Here is a 24487-nt window from a genome sequence, read left to right as displayed (position 1 = left end):
AGTGGAGCAACCCCAGGGATGTGTGCGCTTTGGTGACATTTGACAGAATGTGACTGGCAGAACAGGTGTTGTATGTGGAGGTCTGCAGTAGATAGATAGGGGGGGAGTGAGGCTTAAGAGGGTTTTATAAATAAGCATCAACCAGTGGGTCTTGCGACAGGTATACAGAGATGACCAGTCTACAGAGGAGTATAGAGTATATTGATGTGTCCTATAAGGAGCATTGGTGGCAAATCTGATGGCCGAATGGTAAAGAACATCTCGCCGCTCGAGAGCACCCTTACTTGCCGATCTATAAATTACGTATCTAGCACGTATCAAGCAGTCTAGCATGGGTAGGATGGTCATTTGAACCAGGGTTAGTTTGACAGCTGGGGTAAAAGAGGAGCGATTACGAAAGAGGAAACCAAGTCTAGATTTAACTTTAGCCTGCAGCTTTGATATGTGCTGAGAGAAGGACAGTGTACCGGAGGAAAATACCATTTTAAAATTTTGTGAGTAACGGAAAAAATCGGCCTCAGCGACAATTATTTGAATAATTCAATGGATGCTTTGTGTCGCCTTCTTGTCTTTCTGGGCCAGGCGTCAGTTAAACTGCAGTACCGAAGCAAAAACGGTACTTCAAGAACCGGAACACTGACCCCTTGGCTCCTCCACATAGAAAAGTAAAGGCAAAGATTTGTATAACTGACTCAAGATTAACCAGAACCTGTCGTTTCCAATGGGAGCAACTGAATCATAGTGGGCAGAACAAGAGAAGTGGGCAGAGCCAAGCACGAGCTAGTGAGATCCTATTGGCGCGTTCTAGTAATTTATTTGCATATTTCCGTTAGGGAACGCCTATGAATTGCCCGTGTCCAATCACTAAATTTGCCCTTGCACTCCTTCTAAACAACACAATTTTATGAAACTTTGGCAAAGGGTAAAGTCTACAAAATGCAGTACACTCAGTTAGTTACAGATTCTAGTTTTGGAAACAGAAAACTGTATTGGGATCAAATGTTTAATCAATGAGAAAGTTTGCAGAATGTCGGACAAAATCCATCTTGCTACTGGATGCTTCACATTTATACAATACAATTTCAATGTAAGGGCTTATTGGTGTGGGAAACAAGTGAACAGCAAGTGAAATAGATAATAAACAAAAGTGAAATAAACATTTACAGTAACCAATACACTTCCAAAAGAAAATACATTGCTAATGTTATATTATGTGCAAATAGTACAACACAAAAGTGAAAATAAGTAAACATAATTATGGGTTGTATTTATAATAGTGTTTGCTCTTCACTGGTTGCCCTTTTCTTGTGGCAACAAGTAACACATCTTGCTGCTGTGATGGCACACTGTGGTATTTCACCCAATAGACATGTGAGTTTATCCAAATTGGGTACTGTTTTTGAATTCTTTGTGGGTCTGTGTAATCTGGGGGCTATATTTGTCACTAATATTGTCATACATTTGGCAGGAGGTTAGGAAGTGCAGCTCAGTTTCCACCTCATTTTGTGGACAGTGTGCACATAACCTGTCTTCTCTTGAGAGCCAGGTCTGCCTACCGTGGCCTTTCTCAAAAGCAAGGCCATGCTCACTGAGTCTGTACATAGTAAAACCTTCCTTAAATTTGGTCAGTCACAGTGATCAGGTATTCTGCCACTGTGTACACTCCTAGTTTGCGCAGTTTTTAAAAATGTTAATTCTTTCCAATGTGTCAACTAATTATCTTTTTGTTTTTTTCATGATTTGGAACACGATTTGGATATATCTGGCTCATCGTTCTATCTTTGGTAGAGTCATCTACATTAGTAGTTCTCTGTCGCTCTCTAGTGGGTCATTTTGCCCAAAACGCGACTGCGCACGCATACAACCCCCGCGCCGGCTTCTGACGTACAACAAAATGGCGGCGTCCATGTTACGATGACTAATTCAATATAAATGTAAAACGAGTTAATCGATTGTTGATAGTGTTACTCATTATTCAGTCTACATGATAAAGGTAATTGTGCTTATTTTCAGATTTTAGACCACGTACGATAGACATGCGTGTGGATTAGTTGAAATGTCATTAGCTGGCGTTAGCCTCTCGAGGGAGTGCTAAAGTTAAGTTTAGCAAGTTAACTTAGCTAGCTAACGTTAGCAACTTCGGCCTGAAAGCTCGTAAGCTAGCTAGAATGATAAAGGTAAACATCCTTCTAGCTAGCTTACAACACTATATGTTTGTGATATGTTTAGTTTTTATAACTCTAGCTAGCTAGCTTACTAGCTAACGTTACCCTATTTCTTCATCCAAGATGACAAAACACCATTCATTCATGCTGTGAATGATCCCTTCCTCCTCGGTTGCCAGTCTTCTAGTTCAGCGGCTCCATCACCCTCCTCGCTTCTCCAGATGAAGGAAAACAACCACCCATCTAGTGGTCAAGCCTTCCTGGACCATATCAAGCCATGCTGGTACTGGGACAAGAAGGACCTGGCCCACACCCCGTCCCAGTCCGAGGGCCTGGACCCAGCCACAGAGGCCCGGTACCGCAGGGAGGGGGCCCGGTTCATATTTGACGTGGGGACCAGACTCGGACTGTATCCTTTTACACACTAGATATTGGAAAGTCATTTCATTTAGGGGCAGTGCTCGGTGACATCACCCAAAAATATATTACAGGTTCACAATATTAACATTCAATATATCAAAATATATAACCATACACAAGGAAAGTGATAAATATTTACAATGATGTATATATATGTGTACTGAGTGTATAAAACATTAAGGACACCTTCCTAATATTTAGCTGCATCCCCACTTTTTTGTTCTCAGAACAACCTGAGAGCAACCAGAACAACCTCAATTCATTGGGCCACAGGGATGTAGTAGGCCCATGTTGACTCCAATGCTTCCCATAGTTTGTCAAGTTGTCTGAATGGCCTTTGGGTGGTGGACTATTCATGATACAGACGGGAAACTGTTGAGCGTGGAAAGAAACCGCAGTTCTTGACACAACCCGGTGCGCCTGGCACTTATTACCATTACCCTGTTCAGATGCACTTAAATATTTTGTCTTGCCCAATAACCCTCTGAATGGCACACATACACAATTCATGTCACAAGGCTTAAAAGTCCTTCTTTAACCTGTTTCTGCCACTTCATCTACACTGATGGAAGTGGATTTAACAAGTGACATCAATAAGGGATCATAGCTTTCACCTGGTCAGGCTATGTCATGGAAAGAGCAGATGTCCTTAATGTTTTGTACTCAGTGTATATTCAATTAGGGTTAAAAAAAAAAGCACACAACTAGTTTTTACATTATAGAACTATAAAAATGGTTTCAAGTCCTCCTCCTCCTGTTTGGTTGAATTTACCCTTAACTCTGTTATCAGACATTATGACACCTTGGCAACAGGTATCATCTACTTCCACCGCTTCTACATGTTTCACTCCTTCAAACAGTTCCCCAGATATGTGAGTATAGCCTTTACAGTACTGGTGTCACTATGCATAAGGGATTTCTGCAATGTTCGTTAGTACTATTATAATTTACATTTAGCAGACACACTTAGCCAAAGGGACTTGCAATGCTGTACTTGCCTTCACAAATCAGAATGATTGAACACAGTCATGTTGTCAACATTTTAATCTCAGTGGTGCATACCTGTGCTGGGATTAAATGGTGAGTGAGACCTGTGTATTGTGTACAGTTCCTTCAGAAAGTATTCACACCCCTTGACTTTTTTCCATATTTTGTTGTCTTACAGCCTGATATTTCTAATGGATCAAATTGAGATGTTTTGGTCTCTGGCCTACACAAAATACCCCATAATGTCAAAGTTGAGTTGTGTTTTAAGACATTTTTACTAATTCATTAAAAATGAAAAATGTTTGTCTCAAGTCAATAATTATTCAACACCTTCGTTATGGACTAAATAAAATCAGGAGTGAAAATGTGCTTAACAAGTTACGTTATATTTACGTTGCACGAACTCACTCTGTGTGCAATAATAGTGTTCATCTCCACACATACAATTATCTGTAAGGTCCCTCTGTCGAGCAGTGAATTTCAACCACAAACACCAGGGAGGTTTTCCAATGCTCGCAATGGACTTGCAGACATTGAATTTCCCTTTGAGCATGGTGAAGTTATTAATTACACTTTGAATGCTGTGTCAATATCAAATCTATTTTATTTATATAGCCCTTCTTACATCAGCTGATATATCAAAGTGCTGTACAGAAACCCAGCCTAAAACCCCAAACAGCAAGCAATGAAGGTGTTGAAGCACGGTGGCTAGGAAAAACTCCCCAGAAAGGCCAATACACCCAGTCACGACAACGATACAGGCGTCCTTTCTAACTCTGTTGCCGAGAAGAAGAAAAGCACTCAGGGATTTCATCATGAGGCCAATGGTGACTTTAAAACAGTTAGAGTTTGTCTGTGATGGGAGAACTGAGGATGGATCAACAACATTGTAGTTATTCCACAATACTAACCTAATTATCCTGTTATCCTGTTTGCAAAACAAGGCACTAAAATAATACTGCAAAAAGTGTGGCAAAGCAATTAAAGTTGCACGATGCACGAAGTTGCACGAAGTGGGAAACAATCATGAAGTGGAACGACATTTATTGGATATTTCAAACTTTTTTAACAAATCAAAAACTGAAAAATTGGGCGTGCAAAATTATTCAGCCCCCTTAAGTTAATACTTTGTAGCGCCACCTTTTGCTGCGATTACAGCTGTAAGTCGCTTGGGGTATGTCTCTATCAGTTTTGCACATCGAGAGACTGAAATTTTTTCCCATTCCTCCTTGCAAAACAGCTCGAGCTCAGTGAGGTTGGATGGAGAGCATTTGTGAACAGCAGTTTTCAGTTCTTTCCACAGATTCTCGATTGGATTCAGGTCTGGACTTTGACTTGGCCATTCTAACACCTGGATATGTTTATTTTTGAACCATTCCATTGTAGATTTTGCTTTATGTTTTGGATCATTGTCTTGTTGGAAGACAAATCTCTGTCCCAGTCTCAGGTCTTTTGCAGACTCCATCAGCTTCTCTTCCAGAATGGTCCTGTATTTGGCTCCATCCATCTTCCCATCAATTTTAACCATCTTCCCTGTCCCTGCTGAAGAAAAGCAGGCCCAAACCATGATGCTGCCACCACCATGTTTGACAGTGGGGATGGTGTGTTCAGGGTGATGAGCTATGTTGCTTTTACACCAAACATAACGTTTTGCATTGTTGCCAAAAAGTTCAATTTTGGTTTCATCTGACCAGAGCACCTTCTTCCACATGTTTGGTGTGTCTCCCAGGTGGCTTGTGGCAAACTTTAAACAACACTTTTTATGGATATCTTTAAGAAATGGCTTTCTTCTTGCCACTCGTCCATAAAGGCCAGATTTGTGCAATATACGACTGATTGTTGTGCTATGGACAGAGTCTCCCACCTCAGCTGTAGATCTCTGCAGTTCATCCAGAGTGATCATGGGCCTCTTGGCTGCATCTCTGATCAGTCTTCTCCTTGTATGAGCTGAAAGTTTACAGGGACAGCCAGGTCTTGGTAGATTTGCAGTGGTCTGATACTCCTTCCATTTCAATATTATCGCTTGCACAGTGCTCCTTGGGATGTTTAAAGCTTGGGAAATCTTTTTGTATCCAAATCCGGCTTTAAACTTCTTCACAACAATATCTTGGACCTGCCTGGTGTGTTCCTTGTTCTTCATGATGCTCTCTGCGCTTTTAACGGACCTCTGAGACTATCACAGTGTAGGTGCATTTATACGGAGACTTGATTACACACAGGTGGATTGTATTTATCATCATTAGTCATTTAGGTCAACATTGGATCATTCAGAGATCCTCACTGAACTTCTGGAGAGAGTTTGCTGCACTGAAAGTAAAGGGGCTGAATAATTTTGCACGCCCAATTTTTCAGTTTTTGATTTGTTAAAACAGTTTGAAATATCCAATAAATGTCCTTTCACTTCATGATTGTGTCCCACTTGTTGTTGATTCTTCACAAAAAAATACAGTTTTATATCTTTATGTTTGAAGCCTGAAATGTGGCAAAAGGTCGCAAAGTTCAAGGGGGCCGAATACTTTCTCAAGGCACTGTAGACTTACCCAGAAAGACTCACAGCTGTCATCACTGCCAAAAGTGATTCTAACATGTGAATACTTATGTAAATTAGGTACTTAATTTTCAATACATTTGCAAACATTTCTAAAATCATATTTTCACTTTGTCATTATGGTGTATAGTGTAAAGATGGGTGAGGAAAAACCATTTTAAACCCATTTTGAATTCAGGCTGTAACACAACAAAATGTGTAATAAGTCAAGGGGTATGAATACTTCCTGAATACTTCCTGTCTCCAGGTGACAGGTGCGTGTTGTCTCTTCCTGGCTGGGAAAGTGGAGGAGACCCCTAAGAAATGTAAAGACATCATCAAGACGGCTCGCAGCTTACTGAACGACGTACAGTTCGCACAGTTTGGAGACGACCCAAAGGTGAGAAATATCTCACTTCATTCACTCTTCTTCCTCTGTTTGTACAGTGAAGTCCTGCTGGTAACCTTGTCACACGTGCTAACCCAAACGAAACTGTGCTAGCTCGAAAATAGGCTTTTCTTTTCACAGTGTCCTTTTCAGCACAGTTCCAACCATAAAAATGGTGTCCCTCATGTACTTAACACACATGTCTAATTTGCGACGTTTGTCGTACTATACAGTGCTCTCCATTAGTCTTCTTTTGTATCGGCATTAGCACAGTAAACTTGAAAAAACAAAAAAAGTAAGATTGTGCTGATTTATTAGCACATTGAGCCATGTTGCGCGCCGTAGTTTAAAAACTCTCTGGGTTGTACCAAAACAATTACATCACATTCGCATTCCTCCATATGCACCTTCAAGATTATGGTGGATGCTTAACCAGGCCAAGTCAATACAGCTAGATTGTTTTGTAGTAGTGTGAAAAGCCCTTATGTTTCCTTACTTTACGCTCTTGTTTGGGTCCTGGGATGTATCATAGGATTTTCGCCATCAACAGGAAGAGGTTATGGTGCTAGAGAGGATCCTGCTACAGACGATCAAGTTTGACCTGCAAGTGGAACACCCTTACATGTTCCTGCTGCGCTACGCCAAACAGCTCAAAGGTCTGAAAGGTGGTGTTTCCATCTTAGTTTGACTTCATTTCCAACTTTTCATTTCCAACTTTTCATTTCCAACTGTCTTTTTTTCATTCTAGGTGACAAAACCAAAGTTCAAAAGCTGGTGCAGATGGCCTGGACCTTCGTCAACGACAGGTGAGCCAAACATAACACAATAGTTTGGACTCCTTACAGTGTCTAGTTACGTCTGACCTGAAGGCTTGTATGTTGTTACAGGTCTCCTATGTATACTCCTGTTTCCTGTCATATATAGTACCTCACCTTACAGTGTCTCTAGTTACATCTGACCTGAAGGCTTGTATGTTGTTACAGGTCTCCTATGTATACTCCTGTTTCCTGTCATATATAGTACCTCACCTTACAGTGTCTCTAAGTTACATCTGACCTGAAGGCTTGTATGTTGTTACAGGTCTCCTATGTATACTCCTGTTTCCTGTCATATATAGTACCTCACCTTACAGTGTCTCTAGTTACATCTGACCTGAAGGCTTGTATGTTGTTACAGGTCTCCTATGTATACTCCTGTTTCCTGTCATATATAGTACCTCACCTTACAGTGTCTCTAGTTACATCTGACCTGAAGGCTTGTATGTTGTTACAGGTCTCCTATGTATACTCCTGTTTCCTGTCATATATAGTACCTCATCTTACAGTGGTTGGTTCTCTCCTTCTCTCATCTTACAGTATTCATTGAGGAGTATTGTACGACTTTGTATTTTCCTCCACATCTAAACTGCTCTCTCTCTCTATTCCTACCTCTCTCTCCCCAGTCTGTGCACCATGCTGTCCCTGCAGTGGGAACCAGAGATCATAGCTGTAGCAGTCATGTACCTTGCTGGACGGCTGTGTAAGTTTGACATCCAGGAGTGGACGTCCAAGCAGTCGTCACGGCGATGGTGGGAGCAGTTTGTCCAGGACGTGCCAGTGGAGCTGCTAGAAGGTATAGACAGGAAGTCTCTGACAGGATCTAGTGGAATATGTAATGCTGTATATTTGCCTTTCTGGACCTGCCTTCCAACATTGTGAGAGAGAAGAAGTTATTGATCTTTGTGTAAAAACATTTATTTGTAATGTAACAGTTTCATTTATTTTATTTTGTCTCGTAGGGCTGAATCATAAATTGAGATCTGTTCCCATAACTAAGCAAATTGCTTATTGACATGATTTATGCAACATGTCCAGTGTGTAGCATATTTATCAAGTTAGAATTCGACCCATATTGTCCCTATCAGTCACTTGCCTAACCTCGCCTCTCCTAATCTCTCTCTTCCCAGACATCTGTCACCAGATCCTGGACCTGTACTCCCAGGGGAAGACTCCCATCCCTCCAGGCCTGGAGCAGGAGACCAAGCAGAGAGGTCCACCCCACTCCCCGGTCCCTGCCCCTCCTCCAGTCCCAGAACCGCCACAGGACCAGCCTCCAGGGGGTGCTCCACCGCCCCCTCCACCCAAGAAGAACTCACCTCAGGGCAGCCCACCACGCCAGCTTAAACGCACACATGTGAGTGTGTGTTGTACGCCTTACTGCATTGTCCCTGGATGTTTCAGCTCAGCTGGTGATACAGAAAACCCACTTTTCCCTCTGGGGATCAATACAGTTTATTCATTCATTCAATAAATTATTAACTCATTCATTCATTCATTTGTGTGTAGTATCTATGGATAAAAGTGATCATTCAACCACCTAACGTCATAGTTTCTCTATAGTTTCTCTATAGTTCTGTAGTAGCTCACCATAACTAAAGTGCTCAGAGGTCAAATTTGGTGCTTGTATTGTGTGCCTGCTTGAAGCAGCAGTGTATGTGAGTGACTATCTCTCTTTTTGTCTTCTCAGAGTTCTCTGAAAGAGGAACCTAAACCACCAGAACAAGTGGGTTGTAAGATTCCACGGTTGGAGAGCCCTATGCCCCCCCTGCCCACTTCACAACCCCCTCCTGGTGAGTGTCTCTTGGGGCGTTCCTCCTCAAAAAGCACCAGAAAGAAGATTTCAAAACCCACCCTCTCAGATTGTTCTAAAATCGCTTCTGTAGTTAGAAACAGATACAATTAGTATTCCGAAACTATAATTTGATCATTGAGAAATTAAGATAATTGTTTTCACCCAATTTGACCATTTAAATGTATATTATTCAGATCATATTCAATAAATATGGTATATTACCCAATGTCTGATTTGGACCAAAGTTCTTCCTACCAATGAGACATGAGAAATCCCCTAAAACATTCTCCACACCCCATGCCAATCCCACCCCAACAACCAGTGTCAGTTCTCTGTGTTTGACAAGTAGTATGAAGCTGTGGCTTGGAGTATTGCTTCTCCATACTATATAATGTATTCCCTGTGAATCTGGTTGTGTTTTTTGCCCCTGTTCAGTGAAATAAGTAATTGAAGCTGCTCGCTTAAGTAGTGTGGAAGTACCAGGTTTTGACCATTAAATGTTCCTGTGACCACACATAATTACTTTTTTATCATGAGCCAAATCTATTGGTTTTCTCCCCAAAGTTGCGAAAGAAATGTTGTGATCTATTTAATAGACTGGTTTGACTGTAAACTCTCCTTCCAGACCCATATCAAACATCTCCAATCCAAAGTTAAATCTAGAATTGGCTTCCTATTTCGCAACAAAGCATCCTTCACTCATGCTGCCAAACATACCCTTGTAAAACTGACCATCCTACCAATCTCGACTTTGGCGATGTCATTTACAAAATAGCCTCCAATACCCTACTCAACAAATTGGATGCAGTCTATCACAGTGCCATCCACTTTGTCACCAAAGCCCCATATACTACCCACCACTGCGACCTGTATGCTCTCATTGGCTGGCCCTCACTTCATGCTTGTCGCCAAACCCACTGGCTCCAGGTTATCTATAAGTCTCTGCTAGGTAAAGCCCTGCCTTATCTCAGCTCACTGGTCACCATAGCAGCACCCACCCGTAGCATGAGCTCCAGCAGGTATATCTCACTGGTCATCCCCAAAGCCAATTCTTCCTTTGGCCGCCTCTCCTTCCAGTTCTCTGCTGCCAATGACTGGAACGAACTGCAAAAATCTCTGAAGCTGGAGACTCTTACCTCCCTCACTAGCTTTAAGCACCAGCTGTCAGAGCAGCTCACAGATCACTGCACCTGTACATAGCTAATCTGTAAATAGCCCATCCAATCTTCCTCATCCCCATACTGTATTTATTTATTTGTCTTGCTCCTTTGCACCCCAGTATCTCTACTTGCACATTCATCTTCTGCACATCTACCATTCCAGTGTTTAATTGCTATATTGTAATTCCTTCGCCTCCATGACCTATTTATTGCCTTACCTCTCTTATCCTACCTCATTTGCACATGCTGTATATAGATTTTTCTACTGTAGTATTGACTGTATGTTTGTTTTACTCCATGTGTAACTCTGTTGTTCTTGGATGTGTCGAACTGCTTTGCTTTACCTCGACCAGGTCGCAGTTGCAAATGAGAACTTGTTCTCAACTAGCCAACCTGGTTAAATAAAGGTGAAATTTAAAAAATATATGCAATAACAGCAGTAGCTTCTGATCATCTTTGTCTTATCGGAGAGAATAGCTGGTCAGTTGTTATATGATGGATGAAGTGGCATATTTATGTGGTGTGTTTAATGAAAGACAGTTGTAGAGATGTGGGTGCAGGGCTTTTCTGTAAGAGCAGAAAGCACAACAGGCATTCCAATCGTTAGGCCTTCTTAGAATCCCAATTTACATAACTAACTCCCAATCGTTAGGCCTTCTTAGAATCCCAATTTACATAACTAACTTCCAATCGTTAGGCCTTCTTAGAATCCCAATTTACATAACTAACTTCCAATCGTTAGGCCTTCTTAGAATCCCAATTTACATAACTAACTTCCAATCGTTAGGCCTTCTTAGAATCCCAATTTACATAACTAACTTCCAATCGTTAGGCCTTCTTAGAATCCCAATTTACATAACTAACTTCCAATCGTTAGGCCTTCTTAGAATCCCAATTTACATAACTAACTTCCAATCGTTAGGCCTTCTTAGAATCCCAATTTACATAACTAACTCCCCCCCAGCCTAGTCAGAACAGTCCCCCTCCTCCTGCCTCGCTCTCTCAGACCAATCTGATTACTGTTGTAACGAGTACTCCGCAGGGAGTGTAAAGTCTAAACTCTGGGAATACTAGGAATGACTGTCTGGGTAGAAGTGTGTCGGATGTTTTCAGGTCTCAACCGTTTGGTCTTGTTGAACAGGAATTATAACCTATGATTAGGATGGTTTGTTTAGTGGAGTTGGAAATGACATGATTTCTCTCTTTCTTTCCGTCTCTCTCCATAGATCGTAGAGCACCACCGGTCCCTCCTGAAGCAGAGCCAGCCGTGGGGACTGAACCCGTTCCCCCTCCCCCCTCTCACGCCCCACCCCCCCACCAGCCCCCTCCCCTGCCCCACCGCCCCCCTCCTCCTCCTCCCTCTAGTTACATCATGGGAATGTCCACCTCTAGCTCCTACATGTCAGGGGAAGGCTTCCAGAGCCTACAGTCTATAATGAAGACAGGGGAACCGTCCTATGCCCCCATGCCCCCCAACTACGGTCCCCCCATGCCCTATCACCCTCACGTTTACCCTAACGCCCCACCCCCTGGCCCCCCACCCAGCGCCTACCCACCCCCCAACCTGCCCCCTCCTTCCCCAGCATACCCTCCACCGGGCTACAACCACAGCTACCCTGAGTACCCCCCTCCGCCTCCACGCATGCCCCCTCCAGGGATGGGTATGCCTCCTGGGGTGTACCCCCTGCCACCAGGCCAGCCTCAGGTGCCCCTGCCACCCCCTGGCATGCCCATGAATCATGGGGGATGGATGAGATGAGAGGAAGAGAAATGTGGAAGAAAAGTAGAGGAATGTCTGATGCTTAGCGGTCCTGTTCCTGTTGCAGTCCTGGGTCGTGTTCATTAGGCACCAAACAGAAGAAAGTCCCTCAGTTTGGTTATCTGAACTTGTCCAATAAGAATTACTCCCTTTTCGGCTTTCTGTTGCAAAACAGTTTGGTACATTGTGTCCTAATGAGTACGACTCTGGAGTCCACTGGAGATCTTAACAAATAAAGGAGCGATCTGTTATTGTACATTGTCTTAGAGGCGTTGTGTAATCCCATACATGTAAAGCTTTATGATCCCTGGAATCTGAACAGGCATTCTGTAGAGATTCTATCAGTTCCACATTCCAAAGGGTTCCTTTTGAGAAAACAGGAGGCAGATGATATTGAATCCTTAACATGGTTGAACATATTTTGAGATGAATTGAAAGGAAATACAATTGATATTTAGACTGATGGTCCGGTTAATGCTACAAAAAGGCTGCTTGTTTTTGCTTACATTTTTTGTCTGTGTGAAAATAAAATATTTTCAGTAATCAATATTGTGATAACTTTACCTTGTGTGTGTGGAAAACAAAGTTGGGTTTATCGCGGAAAATACCAAACTTATTTTCCCCCCCTTATTATTTTAATTTAGCTGTGTGATTATTGGTTAATCTGTCAAATGTATTGGACTGGATGTACCCTGTATTATTACAGTAATTGCACTTAAACTGTTACTTGTAGGAGACATGAACTGAAAGACGTTGGTAGCCCATATCTGAACAGCAGGACGATAGAGCACTGGACAGCCAGGGGTGTATTTGTACATAATGATCAACTTTACCATGTGAAATCTGAGCGATGGGATCTTTTCAGAATGCTTATATCAATAGTGCCTTAATTAGGCTTTACTTTAACAAACTATTTTGTGCTTTCTATACACACACACACACTTTTATGTCTCGTAGGCCCTTGGGATAATAAAATCAATTTCTCTTACTTTGAAACGAGTGTTTGTGTAGTGTTATTAGTCTAGCCAGTGTTACTATTACTGCCATGAGTCGTTCCTCAACCCTGCTAATGGAGGCTAGTGTTGAGTGTTTTATGTTGTTGTTGATGTGTGTCTGGGGGTGTATTCACTAGGAAGGAACCAAACGGAACGGGGGAGGGACCTACTAGAATATGTCCAATAGAAACTTGTGTGTCCGTTGCAAACTACACCCACACATTCACTGACCAGTGGTTATAACCTGTATCCTCTGTATCTGTGTCCACTTTCAAGGTTTTCGCCAATACTGTCAGTCCCATTCCGTTTATCCAACTTGAAATGTTAAGTTTCTCAGAAATAAAATACAGTACATTGATCATTCACTATATAAACCAGCAGAGTGCAGGTTTGCTCAAGTTCTGAATTCCTGTCACTTCAGTATGGGAGGGTGTCGTACTGTATGCGTTTATCAGTTCAGCTCAAGTCAGCATTTCCTCACACATGAATTCAGAGAAGAAACAGAATTACAAAGAGAGTAATTGTTTATTTTTTTTCTCAAAATCATCTAAAAGTGACCTAGTTCAATTACTTTTTTAATTTTAATTTTAACTATCACCATGGGAAGAAAAAAACGTTTACATTCATGCTAGTTGCTATAGGAATAGTTTGCATTAAACACTGTAGGGTCTGTGTCTGAAATAACAACCTATTCCCTATATAGCACACTGCATATGACCAGGGTCAGCACAAGGCACTGGTCTAAAGTAGTGCACTAGGGAATATATTGCTATTTTGAGATGCAGACTAGGTTCTAGGATCATCATGACTTCTAGTTTAGCACATATATACAGAATTAGAAAAATACAACAAAGTTCAAAACACAGGTTCCAACTCAAAATCCCATGCAGAGAAAAATGTGGCACATCTCAAATCAAAATGCCAGACTGAAAAGCATTATATCATCATAACATTATATCATCATAGCTTCAAATCAGTTGTTCCTAGAAAAAAAGGACACTTTTTGAAAATCCATACTTTCATTTTCTTTTTGTTGTTGTTGTAGTAGACCCTATTAGAGAGAACCCGAGGAGGACGAATCGTAAGAATGTACGGTCAGAAGCCTCAATGTTCTAATTTGGAAAAACTAATACTAGAGCCAGGAGAGCTTGAGCTGTCAATCATTACCAATTGCCCAATCAAAAGACCTGGATACCAATCAACATCTCCTGATTGGTCAAAATCTTAAACTGGCCAATCACATGACAGCCCTATTATTGGATAGCTCTCCCCATTTTTCTTTTTTAATCGAAACACCTGGCAATAAATAGCCTTGAACAGTTTGATCATAACAGTACTTATTATTTCATCTGACATCATTATAATTCCTTAAAACGTGGCTGTATCCAAAAGCATCCAAGGGAAGACTTGCTCTTTCTCACATTCCAACAGAAATCATTTTCTACAAAACATGCACAGTCCACTGCTGAAACTCATCTGCAGTATGCACCATGGCTAAAAACACAGTCATATTATGCTAATTGAAATGAAAAGCATTCCATTTATTTGACAACTTTCTTAGCTTTCAATTAAAATACTGTGTTGTACAGTGGTTTGATTAATGCAATAGCCAAATTAGTCTGATCTACCCTTTATGACAGTAGCATAAAATCCTTCAAGTTTCAGAGAACATTTCTGAAACATTCTGTCATGGAGATTTATGAAACGTATTATTTCATATAAAATGAATGCAATAAAATGTGTTCAGCAGTCTCCAACCCTGTAGTAACCAGGTGTCATCAGTCTGTTACACACAGGCAGCCTGGCAAAACGTCAACAAAGAATCCCCACGATATCCACAGAGGAGCCACAGGGTCGGGGGAAAGCTCTCGTTATTTCCCAACCTGAGAAACATGATTGTCTTAGAGCAGACACAACCTTGTACATTTTAGTAATAAAAAAAAAAACATTGACTCTTGGCTGAGACGGTTTAGATTTAAAATGGCCTTGATATGTTTACAGGGGAGATAAAGTAATCATTTGTTTCAACGAACTACAGTAAAAAGATGACTGGTTACCTTAGAAAGAACCCTGTTCAGTTGTGTGCTTTTGTAAAACATAAAACCCACAAAACAGTCCGTTTATAACACATGGCCACGCTAGAATAATAATAAAAAACAAAAAGCTCAAAATAAACGATAACAACAACAATGCAGTGCTATGTTTTTTTTTGTTTACATATTTTACACTAGTTTTAAAAGTGATCTCTATAATAGTACTGTATTAATAATAGACTTCTCTTATGAGCATAGGGTGCTATGTATCATATCACAATGGGTATCACGTATTAACACTTTGGATGCTAATGCTAATTCTGCTAAAGCAAGCATTAGCTAATGCTAATTCTGCTAAAGCTAGCATTAGCTAAGGCTAATTACGCTAAGGCTAGCATTAGCTAATGCTAATTATGCTAATCAACCAGATATAGGCAAAGCAGAACTAACAGAGGAGCTAGCTGTTTTTTTTTTATTGGGAAGTACTATGAAGGAGTGGGGTGACATTGCTCCTGGACACTGATCCATGGTCAGTTCTGTACATTACCTCTAAAGGCTCAAGATCAGGTTTGAAGGTGGATGAAGCTGATCATAGATTTGTCCAATACGAGACACTTGTAACCCAAAATGTAACCATATCTGACATTATCACAGCGTCACTTCAACATCCTAGAGATCCTATAGCTCTCATCTGAGTTTCTGTCTTTTTTTAGCATAAAACAAAACAACATGAGAGTTTGGTCTGTAATAGTCATCAGCACTGTGTAAAGTGTAAGTCTGTCTAACTATAACCCTAAAATCTGTAATACAAGGAAAGTGGCAAATCAGAGAAACTAGCTGCCAGTTATCAACAACACTGGAAGTTCAAACGAAATGTGTGTGTATGGGGAGTTGACTAGTGGTGAGGGAGAGATGGAGAGGTCCATTCTGTGGTTTTCCTGGGTCGTATGATGTCCAGTCACATATCCCAGGAGAATGGTGGGTGATGGGACCTATAGTCAGTGGGAGAATGGTGTTATGGGTAATGTAGGTAGTAGGAATGGAGAGCATGTAGGAAGGTCTCTCTCTCTTTCTCCCTCTCTGGTTGCTATGGACTACATGGGGCCTTTGAACTGGTTACCAGAGAGATGCTGTCTGATAGACGGCTTAGATCCTGCCACGTCGCCCAGCTTTCTCCACACCACCTGCTCACACACACGTACGCACACACACGTACGCACACACACGTACGCACACACACGTACGCACACACACGTACGCACACACACGTACGCACACACACGTACGCACACACACGTACGCACACACACGCATACACACGTGCGCACACACACACACACGTACGCACACACGTACGCACACACACGTACACACACGTACACACACACGTACACACACACACGTACACACACACACACGTACACACACGTACGCACACACACGTACGCACACACACGTACACACACGTACGCACACACACGTACGCACACACACGTACGCACACACACGTACGCACACACACGTACACACACACACACACACACACGTACACACACGTACACACACACACGTACGCACACACACGTACGCACACACACGTACGCACACACACGTACGCACACACACGTACGCACACACACGTACGCACACACACGTACGCACACACACGTACGCACACACACGTACGCACACACACGTACGCATACACACGTACGCACACACACGTACACACACGTACACACACGTACACACGTACGCACACACGCGTACACACACGTACACACACACACGTACACACACACACACACACACGTACACACACACACATAAAAAGAAAACAAACAAATAAGTTATGTTATGCAACCTTTTTTTTATACACAGAAGCAGAAATTCAATCATTTTGATGTTGATGCCCCCAAAACACTATGTGCAGGAAAAGCATCTCTGTCCTCACTTGGTCTTTCACTAACTGAACCCCCGGTGGAATCTCTCTGTCCTCATTTAGTCTTTCACTAACTGAACCCCCGGTGGAATCTCTCTGTCCTCATTTAGTCTTTCACTAACTGAACCCCCGGTGGAATCTCTCTGTCCTCATTTAGTCTTTCACTAACTGAACCCCCGGTGGAATCTCTCTGTCCTCATTTAGTCTTTCACTAACTGAACCCCCGGTGGAATCTCTCTGTCCTCATTTAGTCTTTCACTAACTGAACCCCCGGTGGAATCTCTCTGTCCTCATTTAGTCTTTCACTAACTGAACCCCCGGTGGAATCTCTCTGTCCTCATTTAGTCTTTCACTAACTGAACCCCCGGTGGAATCTCTCTGTCCTCATTTAGTCTTTCACTAACTGAACCCCGGTGGAATCTCTCTGTCCTCATTTAGTCTTTCACTAACTGAACCCCGGTGGAATCTCTCTGTCCTCATTTAGTCTTTCACTAACTGAACCCCGGTGGAATCTCTCTGTCCTCATTTAGTCTTTCACTAACTGAACCCCGGTGAAATCTCTCTGTCCTCATTTAGTCTTTCACTAACTGAACCCCGGTGGAATCTCTCTGTCCTCATTTAGTCTTTCACTAACTGAACCCCCGGTGGAATCTCTCTGTCCTCATTTCATCTTTCACTAACTGAACCCCCGGTGGAATCTCTCTGTCCTCATTTCATCTTTCACTAACTGAACCCCCGGTGGAATCTCTCTGTCCTCATTTAGTCTTTCACTAACTGAACCCCCGGTGGAATCTCTCTGTCCTCATTTAGTCTTTCACTAACTGAACCCCCGGTGGAATCTCTCTGTCCTCATTTAGTCTTTCACTAACTGAACCCCCGGTGGAATCTCTCTGTCCTCACTTGGTCTTTCACTAACTGAATCCCTGAAGGAATCTCTGTGTGTGTGAGAAGACAGGACACAGGGGCCCATAGATAATACAGGACACAGGGGCCCATAGATAATACAGGACATAGGGCCCCATAGATAATACAGGACATAGGGCCCCATAGATAATACGGGACACAGGGCCCCATAGATAATACAGGACACAGGGCCCCATAGATAATACAGGACATAGAGCCCCATAGATAATACGGGACACAGGGCCCCATAGATAATACAGGACACAGGGCCCCATAGATAATACAGGACATAGAGCCCCATAGATAATACGGGACACAGGGCCCCATAGATAATACAGGACATAGGGCCCCATAGATAATACGGGACACAGGGCCCCATAGATAATACGGGACATAGGGCCCCATAGATAATACAGGACATAGGGCCCCATAGATAATACAGGACATAGGGCCCCATAGATAATACAGGACACAGGGCCCCATAGATAATACAGGACATAGGGCCCCATAGATAATACGGGACACAGGGCCCCATAGATAATACGGGACATAGGGCCTCATAGATAATACAGGACACAGGGGCCCATAGATAATACAGGCCCCAGGGCCCCATAGATAATAGAGGACACATCACAGTCTGGTCCCTAAAAACTTTTGAATATGCCCTGAGGACGTGGATATATATGCCTACCTCAGCATTCACCTCCCTCTCCTCCCCCCCAAAAAACCATGGCACAGCACCGGGTGAAACTCATAAGGCTCGGAGCCAGAGCGCGCTGCTTAGACCACAGTGCCACTGCAGCTCATAATGCTCCAGCAAGCAGGGAGAGGACTTAATCATATTTGATGGAAACAGCACATTGTTTTGAATTATTTTGTTAATATTATCCCCAACCCATAGCCCTTACATTAACCCCTCGGAATGAAAACCTAAACTTAACCCATTGAGTTGTTACTGTTTTAACCCTGTAACCAAGTGGAATTAACCCTGTAACCATGTGGAATTAACCCTGTTACCAAGTGGAATTAACCCTGTTACCAAGTGGAATTAACCCTGTAACCACAGAATTAACCCTGTAACCACGTGGAATTAACCCTGTAACCACGTGGAATTAACCCTGTTACCAAGTGGAATTAACCCTGTAACCATGTGGAATTAACCCTGTTACCAAGTGGAATTAATCCTGTAACCACGTGGAATTAACCCTGTTACCGAGTGGAATTAACCCTGTTACCGAGTGGAATTAACCCTGTTACCGAGTGGAATTAACCCTGTAACCAAGTGGAATTAACCCTGTAACCAAGTGGAATTAACCCTGTAACCAAGTGGAATTAACCCTGTAACCAAGTGGAATTAACCCTGTAACCAAGTGGAATTAACCCTGTAACCAAGTGGAATTAACTCTGTAACCATGTGGAATTAACCCTGTAACCATGTGGAATTAACCCTGTTACCAAGTGGAATTAACCCTGTAACCACAGAATTAACCCTGTAACCACATGGAATTAACCCTGTAACCATGCGGAATTAACCCTGTAACCACACAGAATTAACCCTGTAACCATGTGGAATTAACCCTGTAACCACGTGGAATTAACCCTGTAACCATGCGGAATTAACCTTGTTACCAAGTGGAATTAACCCTGTAACCACAGAATTAACCCTGTAACCATACAGAATTAACCCTGTAACCACGTGGAATTAACCCTGTAACCATGCGGAATTAACCCTGTAACCATGTGGAATTAACCCTGTTACCAAGTGGAATTAACCCTGTAACCACAGAATTAACCCTGTAACAACGTGGAATTAACCCTGTAACCACATGGAATTAACCCTGTAACCATGCAGAATTAACCCTGTAACCACACAGAATTAACCCCGTAACCACGTGGAATTAACCCTGTAACAACGTGGAATTAACCCTGTAACCACATGGAATTAACCCTGTAACCATGTGGAATTAACCCTGTAACCATGTGGAATTAACCCTGTTACCAAGTGGAATTAACCCTGTAACCACAGAATTAACCCTGTAACCACATGGAATTAACCCTGTAACCATGCGGAATTAACCCTGTAACCACACAGAATTAACCCTGTAACCATGTGTAATTAACCCTGTAACCACGTGGAATTAACCCTGTAACCATGCGGAATTAACCTTGTTACCAAGTGGAATTAACCCTGTAACCACAGAATTAACCCTGTAACCACACAGAATTAACCCTGTAACCACGTGGAATTAACCCTGTAACCATGTGGAATTAACCCTATAACCATGTGGAATTAACCCTGTAACCACAGAATTAACCCTGTAACCATGCAGAATTAACCCTGTAACAACGTGGAATTAACCCTGTAACCACATGGAATTAACCCTGTAACCATGCGGAATTAACCCTGTAACCACACAGAATTAACCCCGTAACCACGTGGAATTAACCCTGTAACAACGTGGAATTAACCCTGTAACCACATGGAATTAACCCTGTAACCACGTGTAATTAACCCTGTAACCATGCGGAATTAACCCTGTAACAACGTGGAATTAACCCTGTAACCACATGGAATTAACCCTGTAACCATGTGGAATTAACCCTGTAACCATGCGGAATTAACCCTGTAACCACATAGAATTATGTCTCTCTCTGTGTCTCTCTCTCTCTCTCTGTGTCTCTCTCTGTCTCTCTCTCTCTGTGTCTCTCTCTGTGTCTCTCTCTGTGGCTCTCTTTCTCTGTGTCTCTCTCTGTCTCTCTCTCTCGCTCTGTCTCTCTCTCTCCCTGTGTCTCTTTCTCTCACTCTCTCTGTGTCTCTCTGTCTCTCTGTGTTTCTCTGTGTCTCTCTCTGTGTGTGTCTCTCTTTCTCTGTGTCTCTCTCTGTCTCTCTCGCTCTGTCTCTCTGTCTCTCTCTCTCCCTGTGTCTCTTTCTCTCACTCTCTGTCTCTGTGTCTCTTTCTCTCTCTCTCTGTGTCTCTCTCTCTCTCCCTGTGTCTCTCTTTCTCTCTCTCTCTCTCTGTGTCTCTCTCTCTCTAATCAGTAGGCATTTTTTTAATAATGGAGGGAAGAAGAGGAGAAGAGGAGAGGAGGGGTGCTCTGCTCTTTTCCCTGCCTGCTCAGAGAGATGAATTGCTCTGACAGTTGGGCTGCGAGATCCTCTTATAAAATATTCCAACTAGAACACCGCTCCAGGATGGGACACAGACACAGAGGAGCAACCGGTGGTGTAGTGGAGGCTCTATGCAGTGGGCATTGCGTATTCTTGATGCTTATGAATGTAGTGTAGTGGAGGTACACTCTGTATCAATTATGCAGTACAATAGAGAAATCATCCACAAAGTAGCCTACACAAAGTGAAATATAGTCCAGTTTCAGAGAAATATCAGGCAGCAAGAGCATGCAGCTCTCAGCTGGATGTCACATGATGCAGCTCTCAGAATAATGACACCGGTAGCCGGTAGGGTAGGTAGGAAAGGCCTTTCAACTTATATCTACCAGTAAATGCTAACTAAGGCAAAACATGGGTATGCAAACCAGGCACTGCAAAAGGTCAAAAATCTTGGTTGAATCTTTGCAATGTGCAATTCAGTCATCGTGTTGCATTTCTAGGCTTTCTCAAAAATACTTCCCCATTAAATGTTGACTGCAAAGTAGGCAGAATGATATCATGATGAGTGGTGTCAATTGGGAGGAAATTTGTTTTTGAAAACTTTGCCATCCGGCCTACATTGTACATTACAGAAACACTGCAAGCCAAATTGTCTCTTGCTAGGTGTGCAACTTAATTAAAGAGCAACTACACACGATTCCATATGTGTGATAGTTTTGATAATAATAATAATAATAATATATGCCATTTAGCAGACGCTTTTATCCAAAGCGACTTACAGTCATGTGTGCATACATTCTACGTATGGGTGGTCCCGGGAATCGAACCCACTACCCTGGCGTTACAAGCGCCGTGCTCTACCAACTGAGCTACAGAAGGACCTTGATGTCTTCACTATTATTCTACAGTGTAGAAAATAGTAAAAAATGTAAGAAAAACCCTTGAATGAGTAGGTGTGTCCAAACTTTTGACTGGTACAGTACTTAAGCAATAAGGTCAGAGGGGGTGTGGTATATGGCCAATATACCACAAGTCCCTGAGGCCAAGTCCCCCACAAGTCCCTGCTATTCTAAACTGGTTACCAACATAATTAGAGCAGTACAAAACACATGTTTTGTCATAACCGTGGTATAATCAGCATTCAGGGTTATACATCCTACTTACGTTACACATCTCTCTAACGATGGCTTTTTCCTTCTCACTCAGATCCTCCTCGTAGTCCTCTGGGACCTGCTTCTTATCCAGGTTCTCGTGCACCTCCAACACCTGGTACAATCAGGCATATATGATCATGAAACCAAGTTAGTGAATAAATGTGAGTCGCTGTTTAAAGCAGTTGGCAGTTATGTACATATTGTTGTTTTATTCCTTTCGCTTATTTTCGGAATAACTGTAAAGATGTAAATATTGTGTCGTTCCATGGAAGCTGTTGCCGTAGTGATAACCAAAAGATACCTGTGTTGTCACTGTGTTTTTCCAGCCTGCTCTGACGTTGGTGTTTTACCTGTGACATTGAGATTGTAGAGCAGGGATACTCATTTTTTGAGAAGGCCCAGTTACACAAATGTCCTAGGTGACAAAGGTCCGGATGGATTTTGTAATTTATCGGCGTAGAAACAAACCCCCACCTCACAACCCACGTGACCCCAAACTGTTCAGACTGTTCACAGCCGTCTTATTGGTGGAAAGAAAAAAAAATGCAGTTTTAAAGCTAATAACCTGCAATTCCACACGTTTTTTCATGTTTTATGTGTGTTCATATGACACTATGAGTTGAATCCCGACTGAATTCCATTATAAAATAAAAAAAAAACGAATTTTGGGACCCGACGTCCGTATTGACCTCGTTCTGGGTCCGGATCTGGCCTGGGGTCTGCCTGTTGCATATGGCTGTTGTAGAATTATCATGAGGAGAGCTGTTGTTGTTGTTGTAGTTGATGTGCTGTGAGAGATAATGTGAAGTTGTCGTACCTTCATGGCGTGGACCACAGCCTCTGGTTTCTGAACACAGGACAGGTAGCCTGTTACCGGGGTTGACTCGCTGGTGGGGAGACGACCAACCGTGCCCTGAGAGTGGAGAAAGACTAGTTAGTCTGGTGGGGAGACCACTAACTGTGCCCTGAGAGGGGAGAAAAACTAGTTAGTCTAATGGGGAGACCACCAACCGTGCCCTGAGAGGAGAGAAAGACTAGTTAGTCTGGTGGGGAGACCACCAACCGTGCCCTGAGAGGAGAGAAAGACTAGTTAGTCTGGTGGGGAGACCACCAACCGTGCCCTGAGAGGGGAGAAAGACTAGTTAGTCTGGTGGGGAGACCACCAACCGTGCCCTGAGAGGAGAAAGACTAGTTAGTCTGGTGGAGAGACCACCAACCGTGCCCTGCTAGAGGGAGAAAGACTAGTTAGTCTTGTGGGGAGACCACCAACCGTGCCCTCAGACGAGAGAAAGACTAGTTAGTCTTGTGGGGAGACCACCAACCGTGCCCTGAGAGGGGAGAAAGACTAGTTAGTCTGGTGGGGAGACCACCAACCGTGCCCTGAGAGGAGAGAAAGACTAGTTAGTCTGGTGGAGAGACCACCAACTGTGCCCTGAGAGGGAGAAAGACTAGTTAGTCTGGTGGGGAGACCACCAACCGTGCCCTGAAGAAAGAGAGAGAGAAAGACTAGTTAGTCTGGTGGGGAGACCACCAACTGTGCCCTGAGAGGGGAGAAAGACTAGTTAGTCTGGTGGGAGACCACCAACTGTGCCCTGAGACGAGAGAAAGACTAGTTAGTCTGGTGGGGAGACCACCAACCGTGCCCTGAGAGGGGAGAAAGACTAGTTAGTCTGGTGGGGAGACCACCAACCGTGCCCTGAGAGGAGAGAAAGACTAGTTAGTCTGGTGGGGAGACCACCAACCGTGCCCTGAGAGGAGAAAGACTAGTTAGTCTGGTGGGGAGACCACCAACCGTGCCCTGAGAGGGGAGAAAGACTAGTTAGTCTGGTGGGGAGACCACCAACCGTGCCCTGAGAGGAGAGAAAGACTAGCTAGTCTGGTGGGGAGACCACCAACCGTGCCCTGAGAGGAGAAAGACTAGTTAGTCTGGTGGGGAGACCACCAACCGTGCCCTGAGAGGAGAAAGACTAGTTTGTCTGGTGGGGAGACCACCAACCGTGCCAGAAAGACTAGTTAGTCTGGTGGGGAGACCACCAACCGTGCCCTGAAAGAAAGACTAGTTAGTTGGTGGGGAGACCACCAACCGTGCCCTGCAATTAGTCTTCCTTATAACTAGTTGTCTAGACCACAAAAAGTAAAACATTGTCTGGTGGGAGAACATGCCCTGAGAGGAGAAAGACTTTTCTGGTGGGAGACCAGAACGTGCCCAGGGTGAGATGTGTCTGGTGGGGAGACCACCAACAGTGTGAGAGGGAGAAAGACTAGCTAGTCTGGTGGGGAGACCACCAACCGTGCCCTGAGAGGAGAGACTAGTTGTCTGGTGGGAGACCACCAA

At 43.1% G+C, this 24487-nt stretch overlaps 2 protein-coding genes across 6 annotated transcripts in view; one reads left to right on the top strand and one right to left on the bottom strand.

Moving 5' to 3' along the window:
- Positions 1-1824: 1824 nt before the first annotated feature.
- Positions 1825-13012, top strand: LOC118373375 (cyclin-K-like). 4 transcript variants are annotated; one of them, XM_035759486.2, is made up of 10 exons: positions 1825-1993; positions 2345-2574; positions 3376-3457; positions 6368-6499; positions 7020-7143; positions 7236-7293; positions 7929-8098; positions 8433-8659; positions 8993-9095; positions 11484-13012. In XM_035759486.2, the coding sequence occupies exons 1-10, from the start codon at positions 1985-1987 to the stop codon at positions 12014-12016; spliced, it is 1668 nt and encodes a 555-aa protein (XP_035615379.2). In that variant the 5' UTR covers positions 1825-1984; the 3' UTR covers positions 12017-13012. The 4 variants fall into 4 exon arrangements, with proteins under 4 accessions (XP_035615379.2, XP_035615377.2, XP_035615380.2 ...); XM_035759484.2 differs by having other exon boundaries at positions 7020-7152; XM_035759487.2 differs by having other exon boundaries at positions 1826-1993; positions 2289-2574; positions 7020-7152.
- Positions 13013-13517: 505 nt separating this feature from the next.
- Positions 13518-24487, bottom strand: part of LOC118373378 (coiled-coil domain-containing protein 85C-B-like) — a 116557-nt gene continuing 105587 nt past the window's right edge. The window contains exons 4-7 of one of the 2 annotated variants that reach the window (XM_052471344.1): positions 22970-23065; positions 22163-22264; positions 16165-16228; positions 13518-16036 (exon numbers count right to left, since the gene is read on the bottom strand). In XM_052471344.1, coding sequence (XP_052327304.1) covers positions 15909-16036; positions 16165-16228; positions 22163-22264; positions 22970-23065 — 390 coding nt within the window. In that variant the 3' untranslated portion in view covers positions 13518-15908. Of the gene's footprint in view, positions 16229-22162; positions 22265-22969; positions 23066-24487 lie in introns of both variants that reach the window. The other variant, XM_052471345.1, reaches the window with a different exon arrangement.

This window comes from Oncorhynchus keta, chromosome 19 (assembly GCF_023373465.1).
Source record: "Oncorhynchus keta strain PuntledgeMale-10-30-2019 chromosome 19, Oket_V2, whole genome shotgun sequence".
Taxonomy (NCBI): Eukaryota; Metazoa; Chordata; class Actinopteri; order Salmoniformes; family Salmonidae; genus Oncorhynchus; species Oncorhynchus keta.
Note: the sequence above shows the minus strand (reverse complement) of the source record. Positions and strands in the feature narration are given on the sequence as shown.

What these genes read in the sequence shown, in the direction of transcription:
- LOC118373375 (XM_035759484.2), top strand. An exon ending in TCAAACAGTTCCCCAGATAT is followed by an intron (nt 3,458 to 6,367) that starts GTGAGTATAGCC and finishes TCCTGTCTCCAG; the next exon opens with GTGACAGGTGCGTGTTGTCT. An exon ending in GCCAGCTTAAACGCACACAT is followed by an intron (nt 8,660 to 8,992) that starts GTGAGTGTGTGT and finishes TTGTCTTCTCAG; the next exon opens with AGTTCTCTGAAAGAGGAACC.